The sequence below is a fragment of the Homarus americanus genome, unplaced genomic scaffold (assembly GCF_018991925.1).
Source record: "Homarus americanus isolate GMGI-L3 unplaced genomic scaffold, GMGI_Hamer_2.0 scaffold13603, whole genome shotgun sequence".
In the NCBI taxonomy this organism is placed as follows: domain Eukaryota; kingdom Metazoa; phylum Arthropoda; class Malacostraca; order Decapoda; family Nephropidae; genus Homarus; species Homarus americanus.
Window position 1 is genome coordinate 172501 of NW_024755719.1, and position 27500 is coordinate 200000.

A 27500-nucleotide genomic window follows, 5' to 3' on the forward strand; every position below is an offset into this window, starting at 1 on the left:
AACTCGGTAGAGGGTTTTAATGAATCTCGGTTTCATCAGAACAAATTAATCCACGAAGGAAGAAAAAAATCTATATAAAACAAAGAATAAATCTATTTCATTACTACAGAGGAATTTTTATCATTTGAAGTATAATAGAAGAAGTGGATTATCATCTTATTGACCCAAAGAAGGTATTAATCTTTCTCCTATTGCCAAAAAATAATTCCAATATCACTAAAAAAACGAAGAAATAGATTCATCATAATTTTATACAGCGAAACCTTAAAGAAATATTTGTCTTATTGTCTTACTGATACAAATAAAATTATTATTTCTATCTTATTAACAAACAAAAATAGTAATTATTATCTTGAACAAACAAAGCAAAAAAACCCACCCTCAATTATCTTTAAAAAAACCCACTCAGTTACTCCAACCAATTTTGTCTTATTTTGGGTCTGGACATTATCACCTCCACCATAAATGAGTAAAGAAGGGAGATAGGGAGAGAGAGATAAAATGGAAAAGGGATGAGGAGGAGGAGGAGAATAGTCAAGTTAAAAAAGTATACACAATAAACTGCTTAGTATGAAACACAAGGTATCAACTAGGCAGACACTAAGTAATGCTAAACTATACAACTTTGTAATCCTAAATATTCAAAATAGTAAAAAAAAAAGAAGCCATATGTAATTTAACAAGAGACAAATATAAAAATCCTTATGTATATTAATTTTTGCTTTCCTTTTGTTTTCTTTTCTGAATGAACTGGGCTGCGAGTACTCGATGTGGGCGCTTTTTGAAATCATGCAAAACATTCAGCAAAATTTTTTTACAACACGCCAAAGAGAAATCTGGTCATGCACTACCTTAACACACAGGGGTGGTATGGGTGAGGGGGGGGTGGTGAGGGTGTGAGGGGTGAAGATGAGGGGATGAAAGTGTGTGAGGGTGTGAGGGAATGAGTGTGAAGGTGTGTGAGGGGAGTGTGTGTGTGTGAGGGAATGAATGTCAGGGTGTGTTGGGTATGTGTGAGTGTGAGAATGAGGCGTGTGTGGGGTGTAAGTGGGTGGGTGGGTGAGGGTGTGAAGGGTGAATGTAGTGTGAAGGTGTTTGTGAGGGTGTGTGGGGTGTTAACGATATGAGGCTGTGTATGTGAAGGTTGTGTGTGTGTGTGTGTGTGTGTGTGTGTGTGTGTGTGTGTGTGTGTAGAGTAAAGTGAAGGGTGTGGGTGAATATGAAGACATGAGGGTGAATGCAAGGGTGTAAGGGTATGAGGATGTATAAGTGAGATGAGGGATTGAGAGAAGGAAGGAAGGAAGGAAGGAAGGAAGGAAGGAAGGAAGGAAGGAAGGAAGGAAGGAAGGAAGGAAGGAAGGAAGGTTGTCTAGTGATTGCCAACCATCTCGTGATGCATTAATGAGAAAAGGAGGAGGAAGAGGAGGAGTAGGATGAGGAAAAGAAGCCGGAGAAGAAGATGGAGGAAGATAGGAAGAGTAAGAGGAGGAATAAAAGGAGGAAGGGGGAATAAATATAATGGATGGCTGGATGGAAAGGAGGGAGATAGAATGATGGAAAGAATGAGAGAGAAACACGAGGAGAAGAGAAGATACACGAATAGGAAATAGAAGAGAGAGATAAGGAAAAGTGGATAGAAAACGTTGATAAAAGTGGATAGAAAAGGGGGAAGAAGATCGAAGAATCGAAGAAGAAGAAAGGAAATTGATAGTCAGTAAATAAAAAAATGGCGAAGAAGAAGAAGAAACGAAGAAAAGGAAGAAGAATTAGAAGAAATGAAATAAATAAAGAAAAATAAGATGAAAGCGAAATAGGGAAACAATAAACAGTAATTTACGATATAAAAAAATTATAATATCTTAAGAAAAACTGAGAATAGGAGAAAAATATGATGAAGTGAAGAATAAGAGAGAATGGTGATGATAAAGAGGTGATAGTCATGATAGGGAGGTGATGGTGATGATAGGGAGGTGATGGTGATGATAGGGAGGTAATGGTGATGATACAGAGGTGATGGTGATGATAGGGAGGTGATGGTGATGATAGGGAGGTGATGAGGTGATGGTGATGATAGGGAGGTGGTGATGATGAGAGGTGATGGTGGTGATAGGGTGATAGTAATGATAGGGAGGTGATGGTGATGATGGGAGGATATGGGAGGTGATGGTGATGATAGGGAGATATGATAGGAGTATGGTGATGATAGGGAGGTAATGGTGATGATAGGGGAGGTGATGCTGGTGATAGGGAGGTGATGGTGATGATGGGGAGGTAATGGTGACGATGAGAGGTGATGGTGATAGGGAGGTGATGGTGGTGATAGGGAGGGATGGTGATGATAGGGAGGTGATGGTGATGATAGGGAGGTGATGGGATGATAGGGAGGTGATAGTGATGATAGGGGAGGTGATGGTGATGATAGGGAGGTGTGGTGATGATAGGGAGGTGATGGGTGAGGTGATAGGGAGGTGATGGTGATGATAGGGAGGTGATGATGATAGGGAGGTGATGGTGATGATGGGAGGTGATGATGATAGGGAGGTGATGGGTGATGATAGGGAGGTGATAGTGATGATAGGGAGGTGATGGTGATGATAGGGAGGTGATAGTGATGATAGGTGAGTGATGGTGATGATGGTGAGGTGATAGGGAGGTGATAGTGATGATAGGAGGTAATGGTGATGATACAGAGGTGATAGTGATGATAGGAAGTGATGGTGGGATTGATAGTGATGATAGGGAGGTGATGGTGATGATAGGGTGGTGATAGAGGTGATGGTGATGATGAGGTGATGGTGATGATAGGGAGGTGGTAATGATAGGGAGGTGATGGTGATGATGATGTGATAGGTAATGGGTGGATAGGGAGGTAATTGATGATGAGTGATGGAGGTGATGGTGATTGATAGGGAGGTGATGGTAATGATGGAGGTGATGGTGAGATAGGGAGGTGATAGTAATGATGAGGTGAGTGTGATGGGTGATGATAGGGAGGTGATAGTAATGATAGGGAGGTGATGGTGATGATAGGGAGGTGATGGTGATGATACAGAGGTAATAGTGATGATAGGGAGGTGATGGTGATGATAGGGAGGTGATAGTTGTGATAGGGAGGTGATAGTTGTGATAGGGAGGTGCTAGTAGTGATAGGGAGGTGATAGTGATGGTAATGAGGTGATAGTAGTGATACGGAGGTGATAGTGGTGATAGGGAGGTGATAGGGAGGTGATAGTGATGAGAGGGAGGTGATATTGGTGATGAAGAGGTGATAGCGGTGATAGGGAGGTGATAGCGGTGATAGGGAGGTGATAGGGAGGTGATAGTGATGGTTCGAGGTGATAAGAGAGATCTCAGATACACACTTCTAAAAGGTACCAACAAACTCTAATAGAAGCAGATTATGTTTAATAAAAGCTACTTAAAAATAGTTAACTACTCACAACTACTATATTTAAGTTCTTATAATAATGTTTTTTTTTTTTGAGGGGTGGGTGGTCATGCATTATTATTTTGTTTGGTTAAAAGAGATGTCAAAGCTATATAAAAAATGTATGAAGGGCGTATATAGTTATCAACAATTATACCACCGGATAGATATGCAAAATCATCATTTCAACCGTTACCATCAGCATATATGTGAACAGAGAACATATATATAACACCAATGAACAAGTAAGATGCCCCAGAGAATAACAAAATGAACCCAGAAAAAAATGAACAAAGATTTTTTTTATATATATATATTTTTTGTTAAGTAGTGAGGTCGTTGGAGCCTTCATACATTACATAATGTTTTTGCATACCACACGAGGGGGGTGCCACAGTATGGAATGCAAATTAATTTATAGATGGGATTTCCATTTTTTTCTTCAAAGTTTGAGTTTATAGTTTATTTACAAGGTTGCCAACCTGTACACTTGTAATCAGTGTTTGGGATTAGATATATACAGTTATATGGAGTACATTTGTTGTATAATTCTCACTCTGAGGAATCTTACAGATTTTTAGAGACGTTTATAAATGTTTATATGAGCTTAGTCCGTCGATACTTGGATGCCGAGGGAGAGGAGTGTCTGACTTAGGGAAGCTCACTAAAAACTTCCCAAATTAATGAAATAAAACGTTTGATTTTTTTTTTTATAAAACTCTGTTACGTCCAATGGGGAAAAATATTTAAAATGGGTAAAATTAAAAACAGCGTATCTTAACGTGTGGTTGCGGTTACCAAGGATAGTTTTGGGTGAGTTAAGGTTTAAGTTGGTGTTGTTAGATGTGTTGTTTAAGAGAGATTACAATTGTATGGTTATTGTCATGATGAAGCTGAAAAGATAGAATTGGAATTAGTTAGTTTAGTATTTAGACATGTGGTTAATTAATAATGAGTTAGCGATTTTAAATATATATATCATATAAATATATAAGAGATCTGACGTACAGTGACGGTCAGAGTATAAGTTTAGTCCTTGGGGTTAATATCACTTAAAAAAGTTTGTGTTTCCCTGAAGCTGAAAAGAGGAGGTATTAATGGAGACTTAAAAGTTTTGTGTCGACGTTGCCGGAGTCAGCCTCGTCACACGTTCATTAAAGGGGATGTCAAAAAACACATGCAAGAGGTAGAGCAAAAAAGAAGCAGAATAAGTGTGCGCAACTGGTGGTAGAGGGAGACACTGCTGGCGAGGTAAAGGTGGCGACACTCGCTCACCGCCAGAGGGCCAGAGAAGGGAAGTGGGAGGGAGTAGTAAATGAAGGGAAAAAAATATATATCATCTTCCTTGAAAATTCTTTTATGTTGAGTTTGGAATAAAAGTCATGTGAATTTCATCATGATAAGAGAGCAAAAAAACTCAAGTTAAAATTCGTGGCAGAGAGGAAATGACAAGAAAATGTGTCCTCTTGATGGAGGTGGTGTCTCGTGTGGGTCCTGATGTGGCCGAGGGTGGGAAAAATAGCGACACCTTCATCATGGGAGGGAGGGGAGGGGAAGCTACATTTCATTTGGTAGTTGATGAAAGCAAGTTGAAAATTACCTCTGATAAGGAAATGATAATAAGTAAAAAAATATGGCAAAAAAAAACAATGATTTATATTGAAGAGGAAGAATCAAAACTCTCGTGGATGAGGGGAGATAATTTTTTTTCTTTTTAGAATTTCTCAAGTAAAAGAAAACGCCACGGAAATTTGTCTCAGGGATTTGAAAAAAAGTCATTAATATACATACTGTACACAGTCCATGAAGGAGGAAAATTTAATATGTGATTCGTATCTTTCTCATGACAGCTGAACAATGAACGCAACTGCTTGACTTGTTAAGGAGAGACAATATGATGATCCAGCGAGATTCACAAAGGGAGGGGAGGGGGGGAACAGGAGACGCCGCCATGTAAACTAACTCGCTGTTTTAGTTCAATGGCGCGCGAGGGTACACGGTGTTTTGGTGGTGCTGCTGTTGTTGGTCTTGTTATGACTGCATTATCGTGCCACAACCGCTTAATAGGTCTTTAAGCACACAACACTGAGTTTTTTTTTTCTATACTAGACATCAACAACTAATTTTACAAACTTGGGAGAGATATAATCATTTTCTTAAAGGGGGTAAAAAAAAAAACACCAACTTGACCACGACTCAAGACATAACAGTGTGTGTGTGTGTGTGTGTGTGGGAGGTGACGCTTGAAAACTTACGAGATATTTGATAATTAAATATATTAATGATTAGGTTGAATGAGAATGATCAAATAAAGACGTTATCAGTGTTTTAAAGAACATTAATATATTACTGCGTCTTTTTCAGAGATAAAATCCACATGATACTTAACCCTGTAAAGCAAAGGATTAAACTCTGCTTATCAAAGGGTTTTTTTACAAGTGAGGATGAAGAGAGCGAGTGATCCCATAATGTATAGTAAATGCTACTAACTACACACAACTGGGGCATATTTAGGACACAATCCCTTCAACAACCAGTTCTGCACACGTAGCGAGGGAGAGAAGGAGAGGCCAGCTTCCCATTCCTGTCTTCTGATTGGCTGGCCTAATTAAATATATAACGGCAATTTCCTGTCTTGTGATTGGCTAGCCAAGTAAATTAAAAGAACGACTACTGTATATTCTTGCAAGCAATTTTCACGGCTTGCAAGAAACTCACCAATTATAATGAAGATGCCAATTTATAGGGTAATATATCTGGCTGTGCGCGAGTTAGTCTATCATGTTGGATAATAGCATCAGCAGGAGGAGTAATAGGCGGTGAAGGAATATAATGGGAGTTTTGTAGTGGTAATAGCTGTAGGTAATAGTAGTAGTAGTAGTAACTATGGTCAGTAGTAGTAGTAGTAACTATGGTCAGCAGTAGTAGTAGTATTAGTAACTATAGTCAGTAATATTAGTAGAAACAATAGTAGTAGTAGTAGTAATAGGATAGCTACTTATGTATTAGGATATTTAATATTAAGGTAATTAAATGGTGGCGAAAGTGTGGCTATTGGGGGAGGCTGGAGGCCATTAAAAAAAAAAAAAGTAGTAGTAACTATGGTCAGTAATATTAGTAGAAACAATAGTAGCAGTAGCTTGGTGTGACGAATTCTTGTCCATAGTGTATCATTCTGACGTATGGATGGTCGCTATTAGGGGGGGGTAGCCTACACACCCACGCGCGCACGTATGCCCCTACTACCTGGACACAGCAGTCCAGCCTGTCACCTCTCCGCCCTTCCCTCATAAGAACCAGTATAATCTTGTGCCTGGGACTAAATCAGATGTTCGGAGGCGGACGTATCTGTCGTCCAAGGTGCTGTTCACTATGCCTGGTAACATTCTTTGCTGCGTCTGTGCTAGCCCGAACCAAAACTGCACAAATTGTGTTTGTGCGAGAAACAACCGACCATGTGTGGATTGCAGGAAGCTAGACCAGTGTCGGAACCCACGTCGCAGGGAGCCAACACAGGTGGCCACAGTGGATATCGCCGGGACCCAACCACCCGATGATATCCGAAATGATAGCAGTGAGTCTACTCAACCCGAAAATGTAGTACTAATAAATGCTGCTCCCTTAGTAGCAGGTGTCCATGAGGAGAATGAGAGACAGCCACCTCAGTGGAATGACATGTCGATGGAAAATGCAGACATATGGGTCAAAGAAACCTACTCAGAAATTGTCAAGTGGTCGCCCGCTAACTTATTTGAACCACCCAAGTGTGCGGCCACCAAAGAAATGATTCGGGAGATGACTCGCCTCATGACTGATTACACTCAGGACCGCTTCCTCGCCCCTTTAGCTCTTCAAATACTGGCATTAATACAACATCTATTTTGTCAGAGGACACACACAAAGACTAAGCACAAAGAAAATGTGGCAGCAATGAAGAGAAGATTGGCAACGTGGCAGACTGGGGCCCTTGATGATCTCCTATGTGAAGCAAGAACACTACAGGAGAGACTAAAAATTACGGGTGACGGAAAGCAAAACACCGATGATGTGGCAAGAAAATTCGGAAACAAAATGCGTGTGGGAAAAGTGTCTCTTGCGGTAAGATCTCTCACAGAGGAATCCTCCGGTGGGGTGATGCCAATAAACAGAGAGACATTAAAACTATTGAAAGAGAAACATCCCCCTGCAAGCGAAGACGAAGGCATCAGGTTCCAGGGTGACTATATCCCACCAAATGCTGTCCTGTTCGAGAAAATAACAGGAGAGATGGTGTGGAAAAAGGCACTGAAGACTCGAGGAGGAGCCGGCCCTTCAGGTCTGGATGCAAACGGTTGGAGAGTCATCCTCAGCACAGACAAGTTTGGCCCTGTAGCAAGCGACCTCTGCACTGCTATTGCCGCCCTTGCAAGAAAGCTTGCAACCTCTTGCTGCCATCACCTCCAGGCCCTGACTGCCTGCCGCCTTATTCCTCTGGAAAAGAAACCAGGATGCAGACCTATAGGGGTGGGGAAAGTGCTGAGGCGGATCATCGGCAAATGCATAATGGAGGTGGTAAAGGATGATGTCAGGGCAGCAGCAGGGAACCTACAAGTGTGTGCTGGCCACCAGGCTGGTGGGGAGGCCGCCATTCACGCCATGAGATTGATATTTGAGCAGCGTGATTGTGAGGCCGTTCTCCTGGTGGATGCTTCAAACGCATTCAACATACTTGACCGCAAGGCTGCACTGCACAACATCAAGATCAAGTGTCCAAGCTTTGCGATGTATGTTGAAAATTCGTATAGGAATCCATCAGACCTCTACATAGTAAGCAACAAGGCTCTAAGAGGTGATACCTTCTTACAGTCAACCGAGGGAACAACACAGGGGGACCCTGTTGCAATGGCAATGTATGCAATTGGCCTATCAGTGCTCCAACGAGAAATAGAATTTGAAACAACGGGGGTCAAACAAGTGGCATATGCTGATGACCTCACAGGAGCAGGAAAAGTGAAGGGCATCAAAAAGTGGTGGGACTTGGTAACATCGCGAGGTCCACAAATAGGGTACCACCCAAACGCCAGCAAGTCCTTCCTCATCGTGAAGCCAGAACATTACGAACGGGCATTGGAGGTTTTTGGCGGAAGTGAGGTCAAAATAACTAAGGACGGCCAAAGACATCTAGGCACAGTAATTGGCACTGCGGACTTCAAGACCAAGTACGTAGCGGGAAAGGTAAATGAGTGGGTTAGTGAAATCCAAGCTCTGTCTGAGATTGCTAACACAGAGCCACATGTGGCCTTTGCTGCATTCACCCATGGAGTCAAGCATCGTTGGAACTACCTGATGCGTACTATCCCTGATATCGGACCCCTCCTCCACCCTCTGGAAGAAGTTATCAGTGTCAATTTCATTCCTAAATTAGTGAAACACCCTGACTTAACCCCAGCAGAAAGAGCACTTCTTGCACTTCCACCAAGACTGGGAGGGATGGGACTAACCAATCCAGAGGAGATTGCTGCCACCGAACATCAAAATTCACTTAAGCTCACGGCAGCCCTCACGGACCACATAATAGCCCAGAATGCAACAGGGGAGGTGGATACCAGTGAAGTAAATAAGATTCGTAGGTCCATTACGACAGATCGACAGCACTGCCAAAATGATAAGTTGCAGCAACTGTTGCTGCAGGTACCAGAAAATTTGGATAAAAAGTAGCTATAGCGCAGGAGGTGGGCGCCTCGAACTGGTTAACTACGTTACCGATAAGGGCAAATGGTTTCAGTCTTAATAAACAAGAATTTACAGATGCCATTGCTCTAAAGTACGGTCGGCCAGTAGGTTTGCCCTCCTAATGCGTGTGTGGCTCTTCCTATGATGGCGATCACGCCATGGTGTGCAAGAAGGGGGGCTTCATATGCATGAGGCATGACGAGGTAAGGGATCTTACAGCAAATATGTTGAAGGAAATCTGCCGGGATGTCATGGTAGAACCGACCCTCCTTCCATTGGATGGTGAGATCTTCCAACACAGGACTTCAAACACATCTAACGAAGCCCGTGTGGACGTCAGCGCTCGAGGATTCTGGACGCGGGAACAGCGGAGCTTTCTTCGACATCACGATTTTTGATCCCATGGCCGCATGTCACCGTAACCTAGCTCTCGATGCTGCACATAGGAGGAACGAGAACGACAAGAGAAGGGCATATGGGGAGAGAATTCAAAACGTTGATCAAGGCAGCTTCACTCCTCTCGTGTTCACAACCTCTGGCGGGAAGGGACCAAGTGCAAGATGTTTCTACGCCAGACTCGCGGAGGTGATCTCCGAACAGAAGCAGCAGCCCAGAAGTTACGTTACAGCCTGGATGAGATGTCGACTGTCTTTCTCTCTCCTTCGGTCGGCTTTGCTCTGCCTCAGGGGAACGAGAGCTTCTGCCCCAATCCCGACAACTGCTGCAGATATTGACTATGAGGCTACAGTCACTGAATGCCACATAGATCTGCGGCGCAACTAACTCAACACAGCTAGGATAGCTACTTATGTATTAGGATATTTAATATTAAGGTAATAAAATGGTGGCGAAGGTGTGGCTATTGGGGGAGGCTGGAGGCCACGTTAAAAAAAAAACAATTTAGCAGTAATTAATAGGAGTAGTTAGTAGGAGTAGTAGAAGTAGTAGTAACTATGGTCAGTAATATTAGTAGAAACAATAGTAGTAGTTAATAGTAGTTAATAGTAGTAGTAATAGTAGTATTAGTATTAGTAAGTATGGTCAGTAGTAATAACAGTAGCAGCAGTAGTAGTAAGTATGGTCAGTAGTAGTAGATGTAAGTAGTAGTAGTTAATAGGAGTAATTAATAGGAGAAATAATAATAATAGTAGTAGTAGTAGTAGTAGTAGTAGTAGTAGTAGTAGTAGTAGTAGTAGTAGTAGTAGTAGTAGTAGTAGTAGTAATAGTAGTAGTAGTAGTAGTAGTAGTAGTAATAGCTGTAGTTAGCAGCAGAAGTAATACTAGTGGTAGTAACTACGGACAGTAGTAGTAGTAATAGCTGTGGTTAACAGTAGAAGTAATACTAGTGGTAGTAACTACGGACAGTAGTAGTAGTAGCGATACTATTAGCAATAACATACGATGTTGTTACCCAAACTGACGTTACTATCAATAACTGTGGTGTTGGGGACGGTGGAGTGAATGGTCCGTGTTAACACAGTCTCAACAACGTAAAATTAGCTTTATTTTATTATTCGACTTAACCTCAGAAAATGAGAGAAAGTGAGAGAGAGAGAAAGACAGGTAGAATAAAAAAAATTCGTACCTATGTATTATATATACATGTAAAATGTATATACTATGTATATATATATAAATCGGTCACAATCACCTCCAGTGCTTTTGTGTGGTTATTGAAGTAATTGAAAGAGCAAAATGCAAAAAAGTGAGAATGTTTTATATAAATAGAGGAAGCAGATGTCCCTATAATGGCCTCGGCCCCGTGCCCTGTGTTGGCCCCTTACATGAGGAACAAGAATGCTACCTCCCTTAATTAGCAAGTCATGAGAACGACCACTTTGTTCCAGGTGGGGGCATGCTCAGGCACACGTACACTTATAAAGAGGTGTTCTGGGGGGAGGCGAGAGACGGGGGGCGGTGGTGGGGAGCGGTAGTGGGGAGGAGTTTGGGGGGCGGGTGGTTGTTTGTAGGGGAAGATAGGGGTTGTGAGTGGTGGGAGGGGGAGGGGTGGATCTTGCTATACACGTCTGGATCATCTCACGATCCAGTAACTGAATGATGTAAACAAGTATGATGTGATCCACTATGAAGGGAGTAAGTCTCGAGAACGCCAAGCAGAAAACGACCTGCTCCAGGCAGGCCGCGTCCCCTCATGCACGTGAGAGCAGGAAGGCTGAGTGTCCTGTATGTGGAGAGGGTCTACTAACGTGTGGGGTAGCATTCTTTATCCTACGTCTGTCGCTGTCTTGTTTACTGTATGGCACCTTGAATTACTTTACTTCGCATCAACCAACTTGACAAAGATCAAGTGTGTTCAACTTAACCTTTTAGTAAATTACATCTGAATATATGTGTTTCTCTTATGCATATGTACACATGTAAATATACATATATAGATATGTATGTGTATGTGTGAAACAATATATCATATCTTAAACGTGGTGACAAATATTGAAGGTGGCAGAAAGACCGGGTGGTGGGCCGCCCCCCCGGGGTGGCGGGGAGCGCGCGCGCACACACACACTCACTCACACACACGTGGACCATCACTCAGAGGCCGGGGCCGCGGGGCGGGGCTGTGCAAGGTAGTCTAAGCAGTCCATGAAAATTGGGTCACCGCTTTGCTCGGTCAAATTTACCAGTGTCGGGCGTGTGTGCTACCCCACACAGGCCCTGAGATATTAGTGACTCAAGTAGCAGCAGCAACACGTCAAGAGTGAAGCACAGTGGTCAGGTGAGTTAGTTTAGGGGGTTGTTTTGAGGAAGAGTTTAGAGGAGGAGGCATCTGAGTGTAGCCGCTCACCGGAGTGGAAGATGTCGTCACGGGACGTTACTGACACGGTATACTGGACGTGTTTATTTCTTGAAATAAAAAAAGGACCGAGGTAGTTGTCAGTGAATACTTGGGAATATTTACTTTAACTAAAATGTTGTGACGTTTAACTGGAGTTCTCTGTACAAAGAACTGGACCGTTAATGACGGTTCCGTACGTTAAACTTGAGAAGCATTTACACTATCACATCCACCTTAAACTGTCGTACAGAAGGTGCTTCTACAAGTATACGATTAACTGTATTAACACTTTTAGTGACATGTTCGAGACAGAAAAAAATATGTAAAAATAATACAATAATGTCGTATATGGAACACAAGCTTCTGGTCTTGTCAGAATTTCAGTTGGAGGTTAGAGTGTGTTAGTGAGGCCACACGACACACGCACACACCAGGGGCTGTGCACAATGATCCATACTTCATACAATAACATCAAACAGGGATAATTTTTACGGTTATAAATGTTGCCATTATTGCTGTTTATCTCTTCATTACATAACATCGACCGCCTCCATTAAAAAAGTTTAGTCCACGGAATAAATGTGATGAAGGTCTCGAAGGATTTCAACGCGTGAACAGAGTCAGTGCGAGGATATGTGGACGACCCCTCTTGGTTAATGACAAAAGTCCGACAGATATCTCAAATGTCGGTCCGCCTCAAGACCTGTTTAGGTAGGAGACTTTGTTACCCGAGAGGCAGCAGCGTTCAGATAACCAATCCTTAGGTTAAGTGAGTCGTATTTGGGGACACTCTGAGCCTCAGGAAGCTCCAGAGGCACTGTTGTTGTTGCATGGGAGCAAAATAATAAGTCTGATTTAGTGGAAAGTGACAATACAATGAGGGAGGGTGAACAGCTGTCCTGCCTTCCAGCTCACAAAGTCTGCCGCCCAACAGGTGGTGGCAGGTGAGACAGGAGAGTTACAGATACCAAGGATGGGTAGCGGAGAGGTCACTGGGGTCAAGGCGTTAAAATACTCCAGGTAGACGAACAAACTGAGCTTGACCGTCACACCTGCCGAACCCAGAGAATACAAAACAACGTCACTTAATGTTATGTGAAACGTCTCCCAAACACGAGATCACTTTACATTGGTCATATCACTCGATGAGAACCGCCAAATAAAACCTTACAGACACAACTATAAACCATACCTGGAACTCTGCAAGTTTCTTTGATTGTTAAATTAGCTTGTACGGCCGGACGTCCTGATCTTGCCCTCACTGAGCAAGAGAAATGAGTGATAAGCCGCGCGGGGAGGGAAAACAGTGCTGCCCTCACGCTGTGTTAACCAGAGTCTTCACCTGGAACTTTGTGCGGCAGTAAACGGCGAAGCAATCGAAGACGAAGCAGTGTTCAGTCAAACACGTGGCTCGAAATACTACCAAGAGCTCATTAAAGCATCCAGGGTTCAGTATGGTTTACTCTGCTGAGTGAGACAGTGAATCATTTACTTGGGACAGGTAAACAAGATGGTCATTAATATACCTCTGTCTTAGAGTTTCATTGTTATTCTTTGATTAAATACGATTAACCTTTGTGGAAGTTCAATGGGTCTGATCTTTAGGTTTAATGTATTAGAAGCAAGACGTAAATTTGGACGAATATTCTTACTTTATAACACAGAAATATATATTATGTATAAATATATAACTATATATTTTTATACATTTGAGGAAAGCGATTACTTGAGGGATAACTGTGGGGTATTGGTCGTGCGAGCGGTGAAACAGAAAATACAAAACATATATCAAGAAGTGTTTTATAATAACTTCCTGTGACATTTAGGTGTTAGTAGTTTAGATTGGTGTACCATTTAAGAGAAAGCAAGTTTTATCATTATGAGATTAGTGACCTTTGGAGTGAAAGCCATGGCAGTTGTTTAAGACAAGTAAACTGCAGTAGAAGAGAGTGAAACAAAAGGGGCAAAATTGACCGAGACAAAACGCAAAACAATCGTGTCCTTTAAACGTTTTCTGAAGTAGTCTTATAAACATTAACGTCTGAGAGGAGGGGGTGGAGGGAATGATGGTAGTAGTGGTAGGGAAGGGAAGGTAGAGGGGAGGGGTTGCTGGTTGTTGTGGTTGTGGGTAGGGGGATGGGGGGTAGCAGCTAACCTAGAAGAGGAACCGCCTCCGAGGTTTGGGGTAGTGTCTCGTTAATCAATTGAGAGAAGACACAGAGCGAGAGCAGAACGGTGACGCCTGTGTGTGTTGCGAGCGGCGTGATCCCACCAGGTACCGTAGTTAAGAGAGAGAGGGGGAGAGAGATTATTCATGTGTTGATACGAGTATACAGAAGTACATGGACTACTTGACCCAAAGCATTACCGATAAGAAGAGTGATGGAAACAAGATAAAAAGTAGTTGAGAGGTGAAGTAGGGAAATAATATATAAAAAACAGGAAAAAATATATATATATTATATATATTTAAAAAGAAAGAGAGAGAGAGAGAGAGAGAGAAGTTAAGTGCAATAGGAGGAGTTCAAGGCCAAGTGTGGGTAGATAGAATTAAGATGGAAAGAAACGTCGGGAAAGTTGGCAAAAGTTTCAGCTCAACCCCTGTGTTCCTTAAGCTCTTAGATCTTGAAACTTTAGCAAAAGCTTAGAGAGTACACTAAGAGTATAATATATTTATATATATAAACAGATGCTGCAAGACTTTCTCTACTCAAGAGTAGTAATCATCATCATCATCATCAATTATTAAATTATTTACACAGACTAGAAAGAGAGCTGATTAAAAAATACTAAAAAAATTAGAATTATAGGGAATTAGATCAAATGCTTTATAAAAGTAGTCCCAAATATCCATCCTAGCTTATATTGTTGCAAGGGAATATAAACAGGGTTGCAGATTTTTTGGTTTGGGCTGTATGGCCACCTTCGACTCTGGCCTAACCTAGCAGAGGCACAGCGTCGGAAGTCGTGGGTAATATTCCTGATATGGTTAATGAGAAGACAGAAAGGGACAGGAGAACGGTCACACCTGTAAGAGCAACAACACAGGAAAACTATCATAATAATAATAATAATAATGATAATAATGATAATAATAATAATGATAATAATAATAATAATAATGATAATAATAATAATAATAAGAATAAGAAAAAAAGATTATCAGGGATATCTTTTTTTTTTTTAATTACGTTCACTAAGAAAAACACATCGATGAGTTATGGGGTTGTAAACTAGGAGTGGGTGAGTCAGTGAAGCTTAATGACTTGACACAGGACAGGTACACTAACTAGCCTCTCTTTAAACGAGTCTAATTGAAGGTATAAGCCACAGGTATGGGCCACTTGATCACCTGACCTCCACTTCACAACCCCGTAACTTACAATAACAAGCCTACGGGGACACAACAGCATTATAAAATAGTATAATTTAGTTAATAAACAAATATCATGAAACATCGATTAACACTTGAGACCTAAAAGTTGAGAAAATGGAAGACGGGGTTGGTTTTTTTTTTTGAGGGGGGAGGGGGGATTAAGGATGGGGGTAGGAGGGGGAAGGAAGGGGTAGAGGTGGACCAAGGTGATAGAAACAAAACACTATATGGCAACTGAAGAACCAATCAGAACCAAGGAACTGGCAAAACTGAGAATATATATGCGGACACACTAAAGAAGGAAAGAGGGAGGGAGGGAGGGAGGGAAGGTAAAGGAGGGAAGGAAAAAGGGAGGAAGGAGGGTAGAAAGGAAGGAATAAGGATGGGAAACAATATTGTATAGTCATACTTAATGCTACAGGATATTGGTATATTTTAACATTGTTGATTTATCTCTGTTAAAAAAATATCTATAGAGGGGGGGAGGTGGTGGTGGTTAAAGGGAGGGAAGAACGTAAGTCACTATTTCTCCCTTCATGTAAATTGATTTTTTTTTTTACATTTTACCGAATTTACGCGGCGTTTACTCGTGGCTGTGTGGACGTTGGAAGTCTGGAGGATATTTTTTTTTATTTTTTTGTTTTTATTCTTTGTTTTTTAGTTTACATCAATACTAATTTACATATGGCCATGCTGATTTACACATTAAAACCAGAGGACACATTTTGTTTTGTTTTGTTTGGACAGTTTTAAGGTTAAGACATCCATCATCCATATGTTTAACACACTAGAGTAACAGCGATGTGACACACCAACAGTTACGGACACCTGAAATAACACGAATTAAGAGAGAAAGTTTGGTCGTGATCTTCAAGCTCTTCAATCACTCTCCTCTTTCACTAACAACAACAACAACAAAAAACAAAATTAAAAAAAAAAGAACTAATCTTGGCCATAATAATCCTGGGCCATAAGTGGATAAATTATGTTGAAATTCACTCCAAGGTGGAGTTTCTTAGCCGCCGTCATGGAGAGGACGACTTCAGGAATCACAAGAGTTACTCGACGGAGCAGTGAGGTCGAGACAGTCCCGAAGACCACGACACAAACATATTATAGTCTACGGCGCGTTGGGCGAGCGATCAGCTGCCGTTTAGTCTACCTAGCACAGGCATGGCGTCCGATACTTGCGGCAGCGTCTCGGTCACCAGATTGTGGAAAACTGTCAGGGAGAGGAGAATGGTAACCCCTGCAAGAGACAAGGATGGCAAAGGAGTCAGTGAGGCACGGTACGTTTCAACTTGAACCAAGAAAGCTGTCGCGGAGTTGGACGGCTTTCAAGGTGTCATCGGCGGGTTGTATAGTGTGGCGGGGTGGCATCAGCAACTTGGTTAAAAAAGAGTGTCGGGACATTGGGACTCTCTCTCTCATGTCCCAACAACAAGCATAAAGTTCCCAAGTTGGTGTACTGGGAGAACTGTATGGATGACTGCCAGGCGGATATGAGCAGCTCTGTGACGTGGTTATTAATTAATCCTCTCCAGATTTAAAACCATTGGACGATTTGTGTCCGTGGGAGAGTCATCCTCAAAGATCACAAGAAGCGCTGGGAATCCGCCTGACAGCCATAGGGGCCAATGAATATGTGTTTAGGTCTTGTATGTACATTATTTCATGTGGTGATTACGATGATGATGGTGGATGATGATGGCGGCGATGGGTGAGGATGTTGGATGACGGGGAAAACGGAACGGAACGCTGGCGGTGAGGGACTCGCCACATACAAGGTGCGCGCAGAAGACTTGTCGACACTTTGTGCATGAAGGTGGTTGTTGTTCCTCGTCAGCTGGGTTAAAGCAGGGACTTTTTTCTCCTTTTTTTTTAAGCGCGTCACTTGCATGTCAGTTCCGTTATTTATGATCTTTGATAATTTCTTTATAGAAGACTAAGTAATAGTAGTAGTAGTAGTATGTAATGATGATACAAAACCACCGAATTAAAAGTATAAATATTAAAAAAAAGAAGAGATAATATATATATATTTATGTCAGGTATGAATTCGTCCCCCTCAGTTGTCCAAGTATGGAATGACTATGTCACTTTTGAGAGAACTCGTTGCCATGTACAACAAAACTGAGGTTGACACTTACTCCCGTCAATGATTATCATGGCAACATAGGGAAGAGGGGAAGAGGGAGGTTGTTGTGGGAGGGGGGGAGGGGAGTGGGAGGGAGTGTTATCTTAAGGGATAATCATGCAGAAGAATTGACAGATTTTTCATGGTGTGTGGCGGGGGGAGGGAGTGAGTGAGTGGAGGGGAGTGGGGGAGCCGGTGTGGCTAGCTAGCTGGTAGTAGGGGATGAGGAGGGAGGGAGTGGGGGTGTGGCAACACAGAGAAAGGGGGGGGAGGGGAGGGTGTGACTTGAAGGTCGAGCCGAAACAATCGTACAGTGGCGAAGGATGAATGTATATATAATTTTTTTTAAATATATATAAATAGAGAGATATATAATATGCTGGTGGTGACCCCGGAAGAGTGGGCTTTACCTAGAAGTGGCACGGCATCGCTTGTTGTGGGCATGGTATCATTAACCATGTTTGAGAATACAGTCAAGGATAGCAAGATGGTAACCCCTGAAACAATAATCAAATGCAGAGAGTGGAGTAAGAAGGTGAAAACAACTTGTGTGTTGGTTTAAAAAAAATAAATAAAGAGAAATAGAATTGAAGAGAAAAAATAAATAATTAAGAGAAAGATTTCTAAAGGGTTATAATGGTGCTTAACACGATTATTTTTTAAAGATAAATTTTCCGCATTGTTTTTTATTTAATACAGACTACTTGGTGATGGTGAAATGGCATGATTAACTTTGAACTCTGGTTCCTACCTATTAAGGGAACAGATTCACTGGTAGTCGGCATAGACCCATTTACCATGTCAAGGAAGACAGTAAGTGAAAGCAGTACAGTCACACCTACGAAACAATAAAAGAAAAAAGAATATAACGGGTTAACTTCAGTGGTTAAAAAACATTCAGCTGAAGCAGGAGTTTTTTTTTTTTAGGGGAGGGAGGGTAATGGTTGAGGAGGATCAGTTGGCGATGAAGCGTACATATCTGTCAGCTTAGTGGCTCTACAGGATAAGGATATTTTAAACAGTTCCGAGGATTATAGATAATATACATACATAAATAGGCTTTAGGGTATACAGGCTGAGGTATTGAGGGGTTATATAGGGTTTGTTATAGGTATTATAATAAGGTAAAAGGATTATAGGATAATATATCGGGAAATAAAGGGGTATAGGGATTGGGCATTTCTTTTTTTTTTTCCTTTTTTTTTTCCATTGAGACAAAATTTATAACATTTGTTGGTCTTGATGGTTGTGTACGATCTGCGGCTTCTCGTCTTCAAGTACAATACACACGTCCTTCCCTTATTACCTCGCTGCGGTTCCTACGTCGGTCTTGCCTGCGCCCTATGAGTATACAACGGTCTTAAAAAAAACAACAGAAGTGCTTGAGGCTTTTGTAGTACGTCGTCAGTGTATTTTTTTTTTCCTCTCTCTCTTTAATGACATGCAGAAAAGAAACCCGGTGATGGTGCGTACTAACATGACATCTAGATAGTGCGCTATACGTATGGTGACCACTTAAGGTGTTGGGACAGGATTGTTAAAGTGCCTATGGTTTACGTTAGCCATAAACTGCGTGGTCTATCTTGCCCTCTAAGACTGAGCTGTGAGTTCTATAGCACTACAGTAGTTAGTTCTCTAGGTATGTATTTGTGCCTTTGTTATATTACTCTATTGTCTCGTTTTAGCAAGACTTTAGTGGTTTTTGATAGCTGCAGTCATTGTCAAGTAGCGTCCTCTCTCGTTAAAGGTCGATGTAGTTCGTGTCATATTAAATGTTTACGTATTATATTGAATTTAAACTGAGCTTTCGGTAGTCCTCAGAGACGGTCTACGTGTTTATACCGAGGTAATCGTCAAACACAAGTCATAAATCATTGGGTTCATTATTTACACTTGGCTACCATGAGCACACAACAACTTCAGCCGCCTGGTCTACTGTCAACACTTTAGCAAATCAATAATATCTCCAGGTTACACTAATGGCTTTGCTGTATCTACCACAGATACCTGGCTTACTGTATCCTACCTAGACATAGACTACGACACATAAAAGCTTGTCACAACAAAGAGCTTTGAATCACGTACTGAGCAGTCTGTAGGCCATGAAATTTACTTGGTGAGGATACACTTGAATAGGGATCCAGTCTTACGTCCAGCGTGGGCCAGAGGATCTGACTTAAGAGAGAGAGAGAGATAGAGAAGGGGTGTAAAGGGTCAGATCCTATTACATTAGCATTAGATCACAAGACAAACGCTATTGGTATATCTTCGCTTACTGGGAACTCCTCAAGAAGAAGTAATCTTTCCCCTGTTAGTTAATTTATAATTATATTGAGGGGGGAGAACGTACTCGGTTTACTGGAGAACTTTGTCTACATTATGACACAAGGCTCTCCTCCGGCACACACTGGAATCATAAGACTGTAAGGGGTGTAGCTGATCCCACTGAGCTAGGGAGGGTGTGTGGGCTGTCTGCTGGCTGTCAGGAAGAAACAACTATACTGCACAGGAGACATCCCTTAATTCATCATCACATTTATATATTATTTTAGTAGTATTAGTATTAGTGTTATCATTTAACAGACTGGTTTGAGACGGCTAGTTGTGTCGAGTATTTTTATTTTATTTTTATAAACGGTCGAATTATTTTTGGATAATTTATTGTTTTATTTTTGTTTTGCTTGATAATTGAGAGTTTGACTAATTTTTTTTTGGGGGGGGGGGCGGGCTAAGTGTAGTTTGACTAATTAATGTCCAATTTCGACATTATTCATTTTTGTTTTGTTATTTTCCTTTATGTTGATATATCTTTTATTTACGTGCGGTATATTATCGTTATCGTTAGAATATATTTAGTATTATCACTGCGGGCGCATCTATTAACTATATTAAAATTTGTATTTAAAATTATATAAATCTAGTCTAAAGTCCTAATGGTAAGGCTTAGATAGAGCGTTCTGTTCTAATTATACATTCCCGAGATGCTGCAAGGATGATCGATAACACGTCATCCTTCACCTCTCAAGTGGAAACAACATCGGGATTTTTTAGGAATAACTCGTGGCTTCATCAAAGTTTCTCAGCTGATGATAAAGTTACTATTTTTGCAAAAGTTATTGTGATAAAAAAAGGAAAAAAAAAGAGTCGTTTAGCGAGAAATATTATCTGGTTAGGAGCTTCTCTTTCTCTCCTGTAAACTGGACTTGTTTAACGTGAGTGAGTTTGGCCCATTACAGTTCATGAGCTTCTTTCGTGCTTGTAAAATTGGGTTCGTTATACACTCTCATATCAACAGTCAGTTAAAGCACAGTTTGTTTACCCAGTTACAGAAGACTTTAAGTTCCTCTACAGTCAGCTCATATCCACCATCATTTAATATAGTTAGTGTCCTGCCTGCCGAAAGCTTATTCCCCGAAGCTTCTGTTCATTCTCTTGTTCTTCAGTCTTCTGTTATTCATATTCCATGTCCTCCTATTCTTGTTGTTCTTCTCGGTGTTATAGCCCTCGATGTGAGTGTTGTCAGGTGTTGTTCTTCAGAAGGTGTGGTGTTGTTCTTCAGCAGATGTGGTGTTGTTCTTCAGCCGGTGTGGTGTTGTTCTTCAGCAGGTGTGGTGTTGTTCTTCAGAAGGTGTGGTGTTGTTCTTCAGAAGGTGTGGTGTTGTTCTTTAGCAGGTGTGGTGTTGTTCTACAGCAGGTGTGTTGTTCCTCAGCAGATGTGGTGTTGTTCTTCAGCAGGTGTGTTGTTCCTCAGCAGGTGTGGTGTTCCTCAGCAGGTGTGTGTTGTTCTCAGCAGGTGTGGTGTTATTCAGCAGGTGTGTTGTTCTCAGCAGGTGTGGTGTTCTTCAGCAGGTGTGTTGTTATTCAGTGTGGTGATTCGTACACTGTGTTATGATCTTCCTGGTAATGCTCTTGGTGCACCTGCTGTCAGTGGTGCTGTTGTTGTCAGTGGTGCCTGTTGTTGTCTGTGGTGCTGTTGTTGTCAGTGGTGTCAGTTCAGTGGTACTGTTGTTGTCGTGGTGTCGTCCAGTGGTGCTGTTGTTGTCAGTGGTGTCAGTTCAGTGGTGCTGTTGTTGTCAGTGGTGCTGTTGTTGCCAGTGGTGCTGTTGTTGCCAGTGGTGCTGTTGTTGTGTGGTGTTAGTTTAGTGGTGCTGTTGTTGTCAGTGGTGTCAGTTCAGTGGTGCTGTTGTTGCCAGTGGTGTTAGTTTAGTGGTGCTTGTTGTTGTCAGTGGTGTTCAGTTTAGTGGTGTGTTGTTGTCTGTTGCCAGTGGTGGTTGTTGCAGTGTGTCAGTTCAGTTCAGTGGTGCTGTTGTTGTCAGTGGTGTCAGTTCAGTGGTGCTGTTGTTGTCGTGTGCCGTGTCAGGGTGCTGTTGTTGTCAGTGGTGTCGTTCAGTAAGGTCAGTGGTGTCAGTTCAGTCGTGTCAGTTCAGTGGTGCTGTTGTTGTCAGTGGTGTCAGTTCAGTGGTGCTGTTGTTGTCAGTGGTGTTAGTTTAGTGGTGCTGTTGTTGTCAGTGGTGTCAGTTCAGTGGTGCTGTTGTTGTCAGTGCCAGTTCAGTGGTGCTGCTGTCAGTGTGTCAGTCAGTTCAGTGGTGCTGTTGTTGTCAGTGGTGTTAGTTTAGTGGTGCTGTTGTTGTCAGGGTGGTGTCAGTTCAGTGGTGCTGTTGTTGTCAGTGGTGTCAGTTCAGTGGTGCTGTTGTTGTCAGTGCAGTCAGTTCAGTGGTGCTGTTGTTGTCAGTGGTGTCAGTTCAGTGGTGCTGTTGTGTGGTGTCAGTTCAGTGGTGCTGTTGTTGTCAGTGGTGTCAGTTCAGTGGTGCTGTTGTTGTCAGTGGTGTCAGTTCAGTGGTGCTGTTGTTGTCAGTGGTGCAGTTCAGTGGTGCTGTTGTTGTCAGTGGTGTCAGTTCAGTGGTGCTGTTGTTGTTGTCAGTGGTGTCAGTTCAGTGGTGCTGTTGTTGTCAGTGGTGTCAGTTCAGTGGTGCTGTTGTTGTCAGTGGTGTGTTCAGTGGTGCTGTTGTTGTCAGTGGTGTCAGTTCAGTGGTGCTGTTGTTGTCAGTGGTGTCAGTTCAGGGGTGCTGTCGTTGTCAGTGGTGTCAGTTCAGGGGTGCTGTTGTTGTCAGTGGTGTTAGATTAGTTTACAGTTGTCATCACTGGTGTAAATTCGACACAAGTTGCAGTGCAATTGAGTGAGGTGCTTGAACGTGACGTATCTGTGGTCCCCGTGAGCAGTACCAGGGCTGGGAGACCCCACAAGAGGTGCTGTGGACACTCGTAGGGAGGCTGGCAGTCTTAGCGGCACCTTGGCAGCACAGTCAAGGAAGAGAAGCTCCGGGAAAAGTGATTTTTTAAAAGACTTTGACTCCGCCACAACATTATTCAACCTATGTAGCCTTTTTTACCGGTAGGGAAGGACTGTCAGGTTATTTACGTTTAGGAGTATATATATATATACACATATATGTCTGTGTATATAGTATATATCTATATATACATTATCTATTATGATTATTATTCAGTTTTCCGTGAACACTATTTTTTTGTCCTTATTTTTTTTTTTTAGGTATTTAAACAGGAGTCTCGGGTGAAGGTGTAGGGGGGGTAAGTAAGGTTGGGTTGGCATGCTTCTCTAGGGAACATTCAGAGGGAGGATGTGGCGTCTCCATCACTCAGGAGTGTTGAGGTTGACCTTCAGTGAGTTACTACTACACGGTGTCGTTAAATGAGTGAATGTGAGGAGGTACTGTGTTGTGAACCAGGTGTGGACCGTAACAAGATGGTCCACACTGCAGCAAGAGACTGTTAAAAATACATCAATTTGGGCCATTTACAAGTATGTAATTCCACATGTGATTGAAGAGGAGGAATTTATGATTTTAAAACTGAATTTGAACTGTAGTACAAACTGAAGACTGTAATGCTGGTGAGATTGTGGCAAAGACAGAATTCAAAATATTGACTTGAAGAAACTTTTAAAATCTCAAATACTAACGATGATTAAGATCAGAATTAATTATCATATCAACTTTTATCAATACCCATGACTAAAACCTCCCATAATCTAGTACAGAGAATTTTGTCAACATTTTTCACTTGTAAACAGAAGATCAAAGGTTCTTTCTCTTTCTCTCGCCAGCAAGATCAACTCCAACGTCTCGGAGCAGTTGGACTCACCACGTCAACACATCAAACATATAAAGGATAGTGGTGGTGGTGGTGATGAATGGTGCTGTAGGTAGGGACGGGTGTTAGAAGCAAGTAGAGGGGGAGGGGGTTGGCTGGTTAGTGCGGGTAGAGAGAGAGAGAGAGAGAGAGAGTAGCAGTAGTAAGTAGTGGTGGTGGTGAGGACTGAGACAGAGGATAACTAAGGACGTATTCACTCGGGCAGACTCAGCGGTCCGAAGTTAAGTCATGCATATAACCCGTAAGGGCTAATTAAACTATAAATATATACAGTAAAATAAAAGGTAAAAGAGAACATTAAGAAGACATGTCATGATAGCCGCTGTGAGAGGCTGAGACACAAAAGTTCTCAGACGACAAAACTTATTTACTTGATCACCTTAATATATGTCTCTGTTTTGTAGTGAGACGCAAATAAGGTTTTTTTTTTTCTCAACAGGAAGAATAATAGTTGATCAGTTAGTAGAGAAGACAACAAGTGTGTATTAGTATTTGGTTTGTTGCTTCTAGAATATATACTTCGGATGAGACTGCAGTGAGCTTCAAGTTTTTGCGAGTGTACAAGTTACTGAACCCTCTTCGTCCCGAGGTGTGTTAAAAGTGATACATAAACTTGACGGCGGTAACGATCCAATCTGTTGACAGAAGTATATAAGACGGAGTACACACGCATGCATAAAGTAACTAACTAACCTTTGTGCCGCACTATGACCGTCGGGACCCTCAGCTCTCAAGACCACGGGTTTTTTCCCCTATATTTTTGCCCAGTGAAATATTCAACTGTTTTTTTTTCCTCTTTTTTTTTTAATTTTGAACAGTGAAGTGTATTTATCTCTTATTCTTATTTATCCAAGGAATGACTTATTAGTGACGAAGGGTTCAGTCAACTCGCCGCAAGAGGCACAATAACTGAACATGCAGGAAGCAGCAGCAGCAAAAATGATCCATTAGTAATTTAGCCATTTCACCATCGAGGAATTTTGATACTGAAATTCTTAATTATTTGAATAAGTATTTTTTTTTTTAGATAAAGACCTGTCTGTAATTATTGCACATGTTGAATTGTGTTATCGAGGTGAGGAAGGTAGACGATAATGGTAGTAACAAGAGGTGGAGGAATAGGTGCTGTCCAGGAGGAGAACACGTTAGTAGTAACATATAATCAGCCTTGGTTATCTATAATTTGGTCTTAAATTTAAATTAATACACATTAAAATATATTATTATCACTCTATATGGACAGTCTTTAAAAAACGCTTATAACATATCTGTGAATATTTTTTAATCTTAATAGATGTACCATGAATAAAGTAGTAAATTAAAAGAAAGCACGTGGCGTTTCTACCACACAACTTGCCTGACGATAGAACACATCACTCGCCACACAGCTGGTTAGAGTGAAGCAAGGGGAGGGGGGGGAGGGAGGGAAGTTAGCACAGGTGAGGACCACAGTATGTAGTCTTAAGAATAAAGATTACATATAAAACAAAACTAAGGGAGAGAAAACTTTCCTTATAGACTAAAACTGTATCAGGAGAGCGGGGCAGTTTCCTATACACCAGGCAAGCTTCACAGTAGTACCGTGTGCGTGCAAATAACATGCTGCGCTTGTACCAATTGTAATGCAAATTGCACATAAAATAAAAGAATATATATATAATGTATATATATATATCACTGAAGGACACAGAGACGACCATAACGGGAACCAAGACACAGTGACATACAAGCAAAGGTAAGAGAGACAAACATTGGCTTCCCCACTTGCAGTTGAGTGCTTACTGCGTGACACTTGACCACACCATCATGAATGGAATGCATGATCTGTGTGAACCTGTTTATGTCGTGTCTACTGTGTATGGAGAGAAGGGGGGGGGGAGGGAGGAGTATCATATATAGATTTTCTTCTTCTTGTGAAGTGGATAGGGGGGGTGAGGGAGGTAGGGGAGCATGGGTAAGAAGCTGGAAGGTTTGGTTGGTTTGTGGAGGAAGATGTTATTTAGTGAGGGGGAGAGAGAATGAGAGACAGTTGGGAAAGAGAGGAGAATTTAGTGTGATTCAGACTAAAAACAGAATGGCTAAGGGCTACGTGAGTTAGAGAGAGAGACAGAGATAATAAAAGAAAGAAAGAGAGAGAGAGAGAGATAAAATATATTACAAAAAATAAACCTGTTCCGCTATATGAAGGGCAACTCTGTAATGCCTGTAACAGCAGTTAAGGAATGAAACCAACTTCGAGATATATATATATATATCTATATATAAATAGATATTAAACCATATGTTTACTCCCTCCGTGAACATCCGGGGTATCTCTGGCCGCGCTCTTGCGTTCGACACTGTACATTAGACTTCATCCGTGACCAAGATTACCTATTAGAGGAACCGATTCGGACGTGGCGGGTGTGGTGGCTGACACCATGTTCAAGAATAGGGTTAACGACAGTAGAATTGTTATTTCTGTAAGTTTAGAACAGGGTAGTTTAATTTGTGGTTTTTAATCCTCTTCTCGCAGAAAGAAGATATAGCAGCAATACTTATTTACAGTTGGTTTTATTTTAATATTTCAATGTATTACACAGAAGCCTACACAGATATTGTTTTTTCTGTATCATGTCAAGGAGCTTTTTTTTTGTTAAATATATGATTTTTTTTTTTGGTAAAGTCTCCAGGGGAAGATGCGAAGATTACAAAAAACACGACTATTAGAAGTATAGAATGGACAACTGAAAGACACCTGAATTAATAGAGTAGTGATGCTGTCTGGACACCAAACATGGGGGGGGGGGGGTAATAAAGGTAGGAGGGCAACACTGAGGGACACCTGTGTAAGCTCGGTCACCTGGCTCGTCCCCTGTGACCGTCAACAACCAAAGCTAAAATTGACAACTGAAAACCAAACAACACAACAGGGAAAAGAATGAAAGTATAAAATAGATAAATGATAAATAAAAATAAATATAACAAGTATGACGCTACAACATTTATGAATGATTTTATTTTTTTATTTTTATTTTTTAGATTTTAAGCCAAAATCAGGGTAGGTGTTGCATCTGTCTGCCCTGAGAACTACAGGCTCAGGTTAAAAAAGTCCAGATTTTTGTTTTTAACTTGTCACCTGTAGCGAGCACCACAGATTAAACTCCCTACTGTCTTAAAGAGCACAACTCATCTGATAGAGCCAAATATATATTGTTTTATTTTTAGCAGTGAACCAAGGTAAGGACTGTCTGCCATGACCAAGTTGATGGAGCGTCTTATTTAAGGTAGCCGTTAAAGCATTACTAGATCATTTTTAGTATTTGTGAGAATAAAATAAGAGTCAAAATCTTTATTATTCTCACTAATATTGAGCTGAAATAGAATCTTTATTAATTATTGGGGCATTTTTAAGAGATGCATTATTTAAGGAAACATAACAAGAAAAGAAAAAGAAAAAGGGTGCAGGGATTTTTTTTTTATCCAAGGCATTCAACTTTGACTAATCTACCTTTTTTTTTTTTGAGAAAAGTTCAATAACTCTCAAAGTCACTTCCTGTACTTCCTCCTCAGCTCCCTGTTTTAAATCCTGATGATAAAAAACCTATAAAGCACTAATGAATAACACATAAAAAAAAATTGACTCTGGAGGTAAAAAAAAAAAAAAAATGGTGGTAAAAGTATGATCCAACAAGAGACCTTTTCTTCAAGCCTGGTGATGGATGAGTGTAAACCTTCCTTCTGTGATGCACTGTGACCTAAACTCGTTCATACTGATGGTTTAAACCCCAACCTATTGAGATGGATTAGATTGATTTGTTCCTTAAGAGTAAATTTTATAGGTTAAAACCATCGTTCTCAAAAGTTAATATATAGCTTAAATCACCATCCTTAATGAGTTGGT

At 41.3% G+C, this 27500-nt stretch overlaps 1 protein-coding gene across 19 annotated transcripts in view; it reads right to left on the reverse strand.

Annotated features, from left to right (window-relative positions):
* Nucleotides 1-27500, reverse strand: part of LOC121856643 (neuronal acetylcholine receptor subunit alpha-7-like) — a 128069-nt gene that overhangs the window by 40533 nt on the left and 60036 nt on the right. For 8 of the 19 annotated variants that reach the window (XM_042352302.1, XM_042352298.1, XM_042352305.1 and 5 more), the window contains one exon: nt 25991-26077. The exons of 1 other annotated variant lie outside the window; for it this stretch is intronic. In XM_042352302.1, the coding sequence (XP_042208236.1) occupies nt 25991-26077 (87 nt within the window). Of the gene's footprint in view, nt 1-14088; nt 14176-16471; nt 16559-17856; nt 17944-18197; nt 18285-25990; nt 26078-27500 lie in introns of all 19 variants that reach the window. 10 more of the 19 variants (XM_042352297.1, XM_042352300.1, XM_042352307.1 and 7 more) reach the window with 4 other exon arrangements.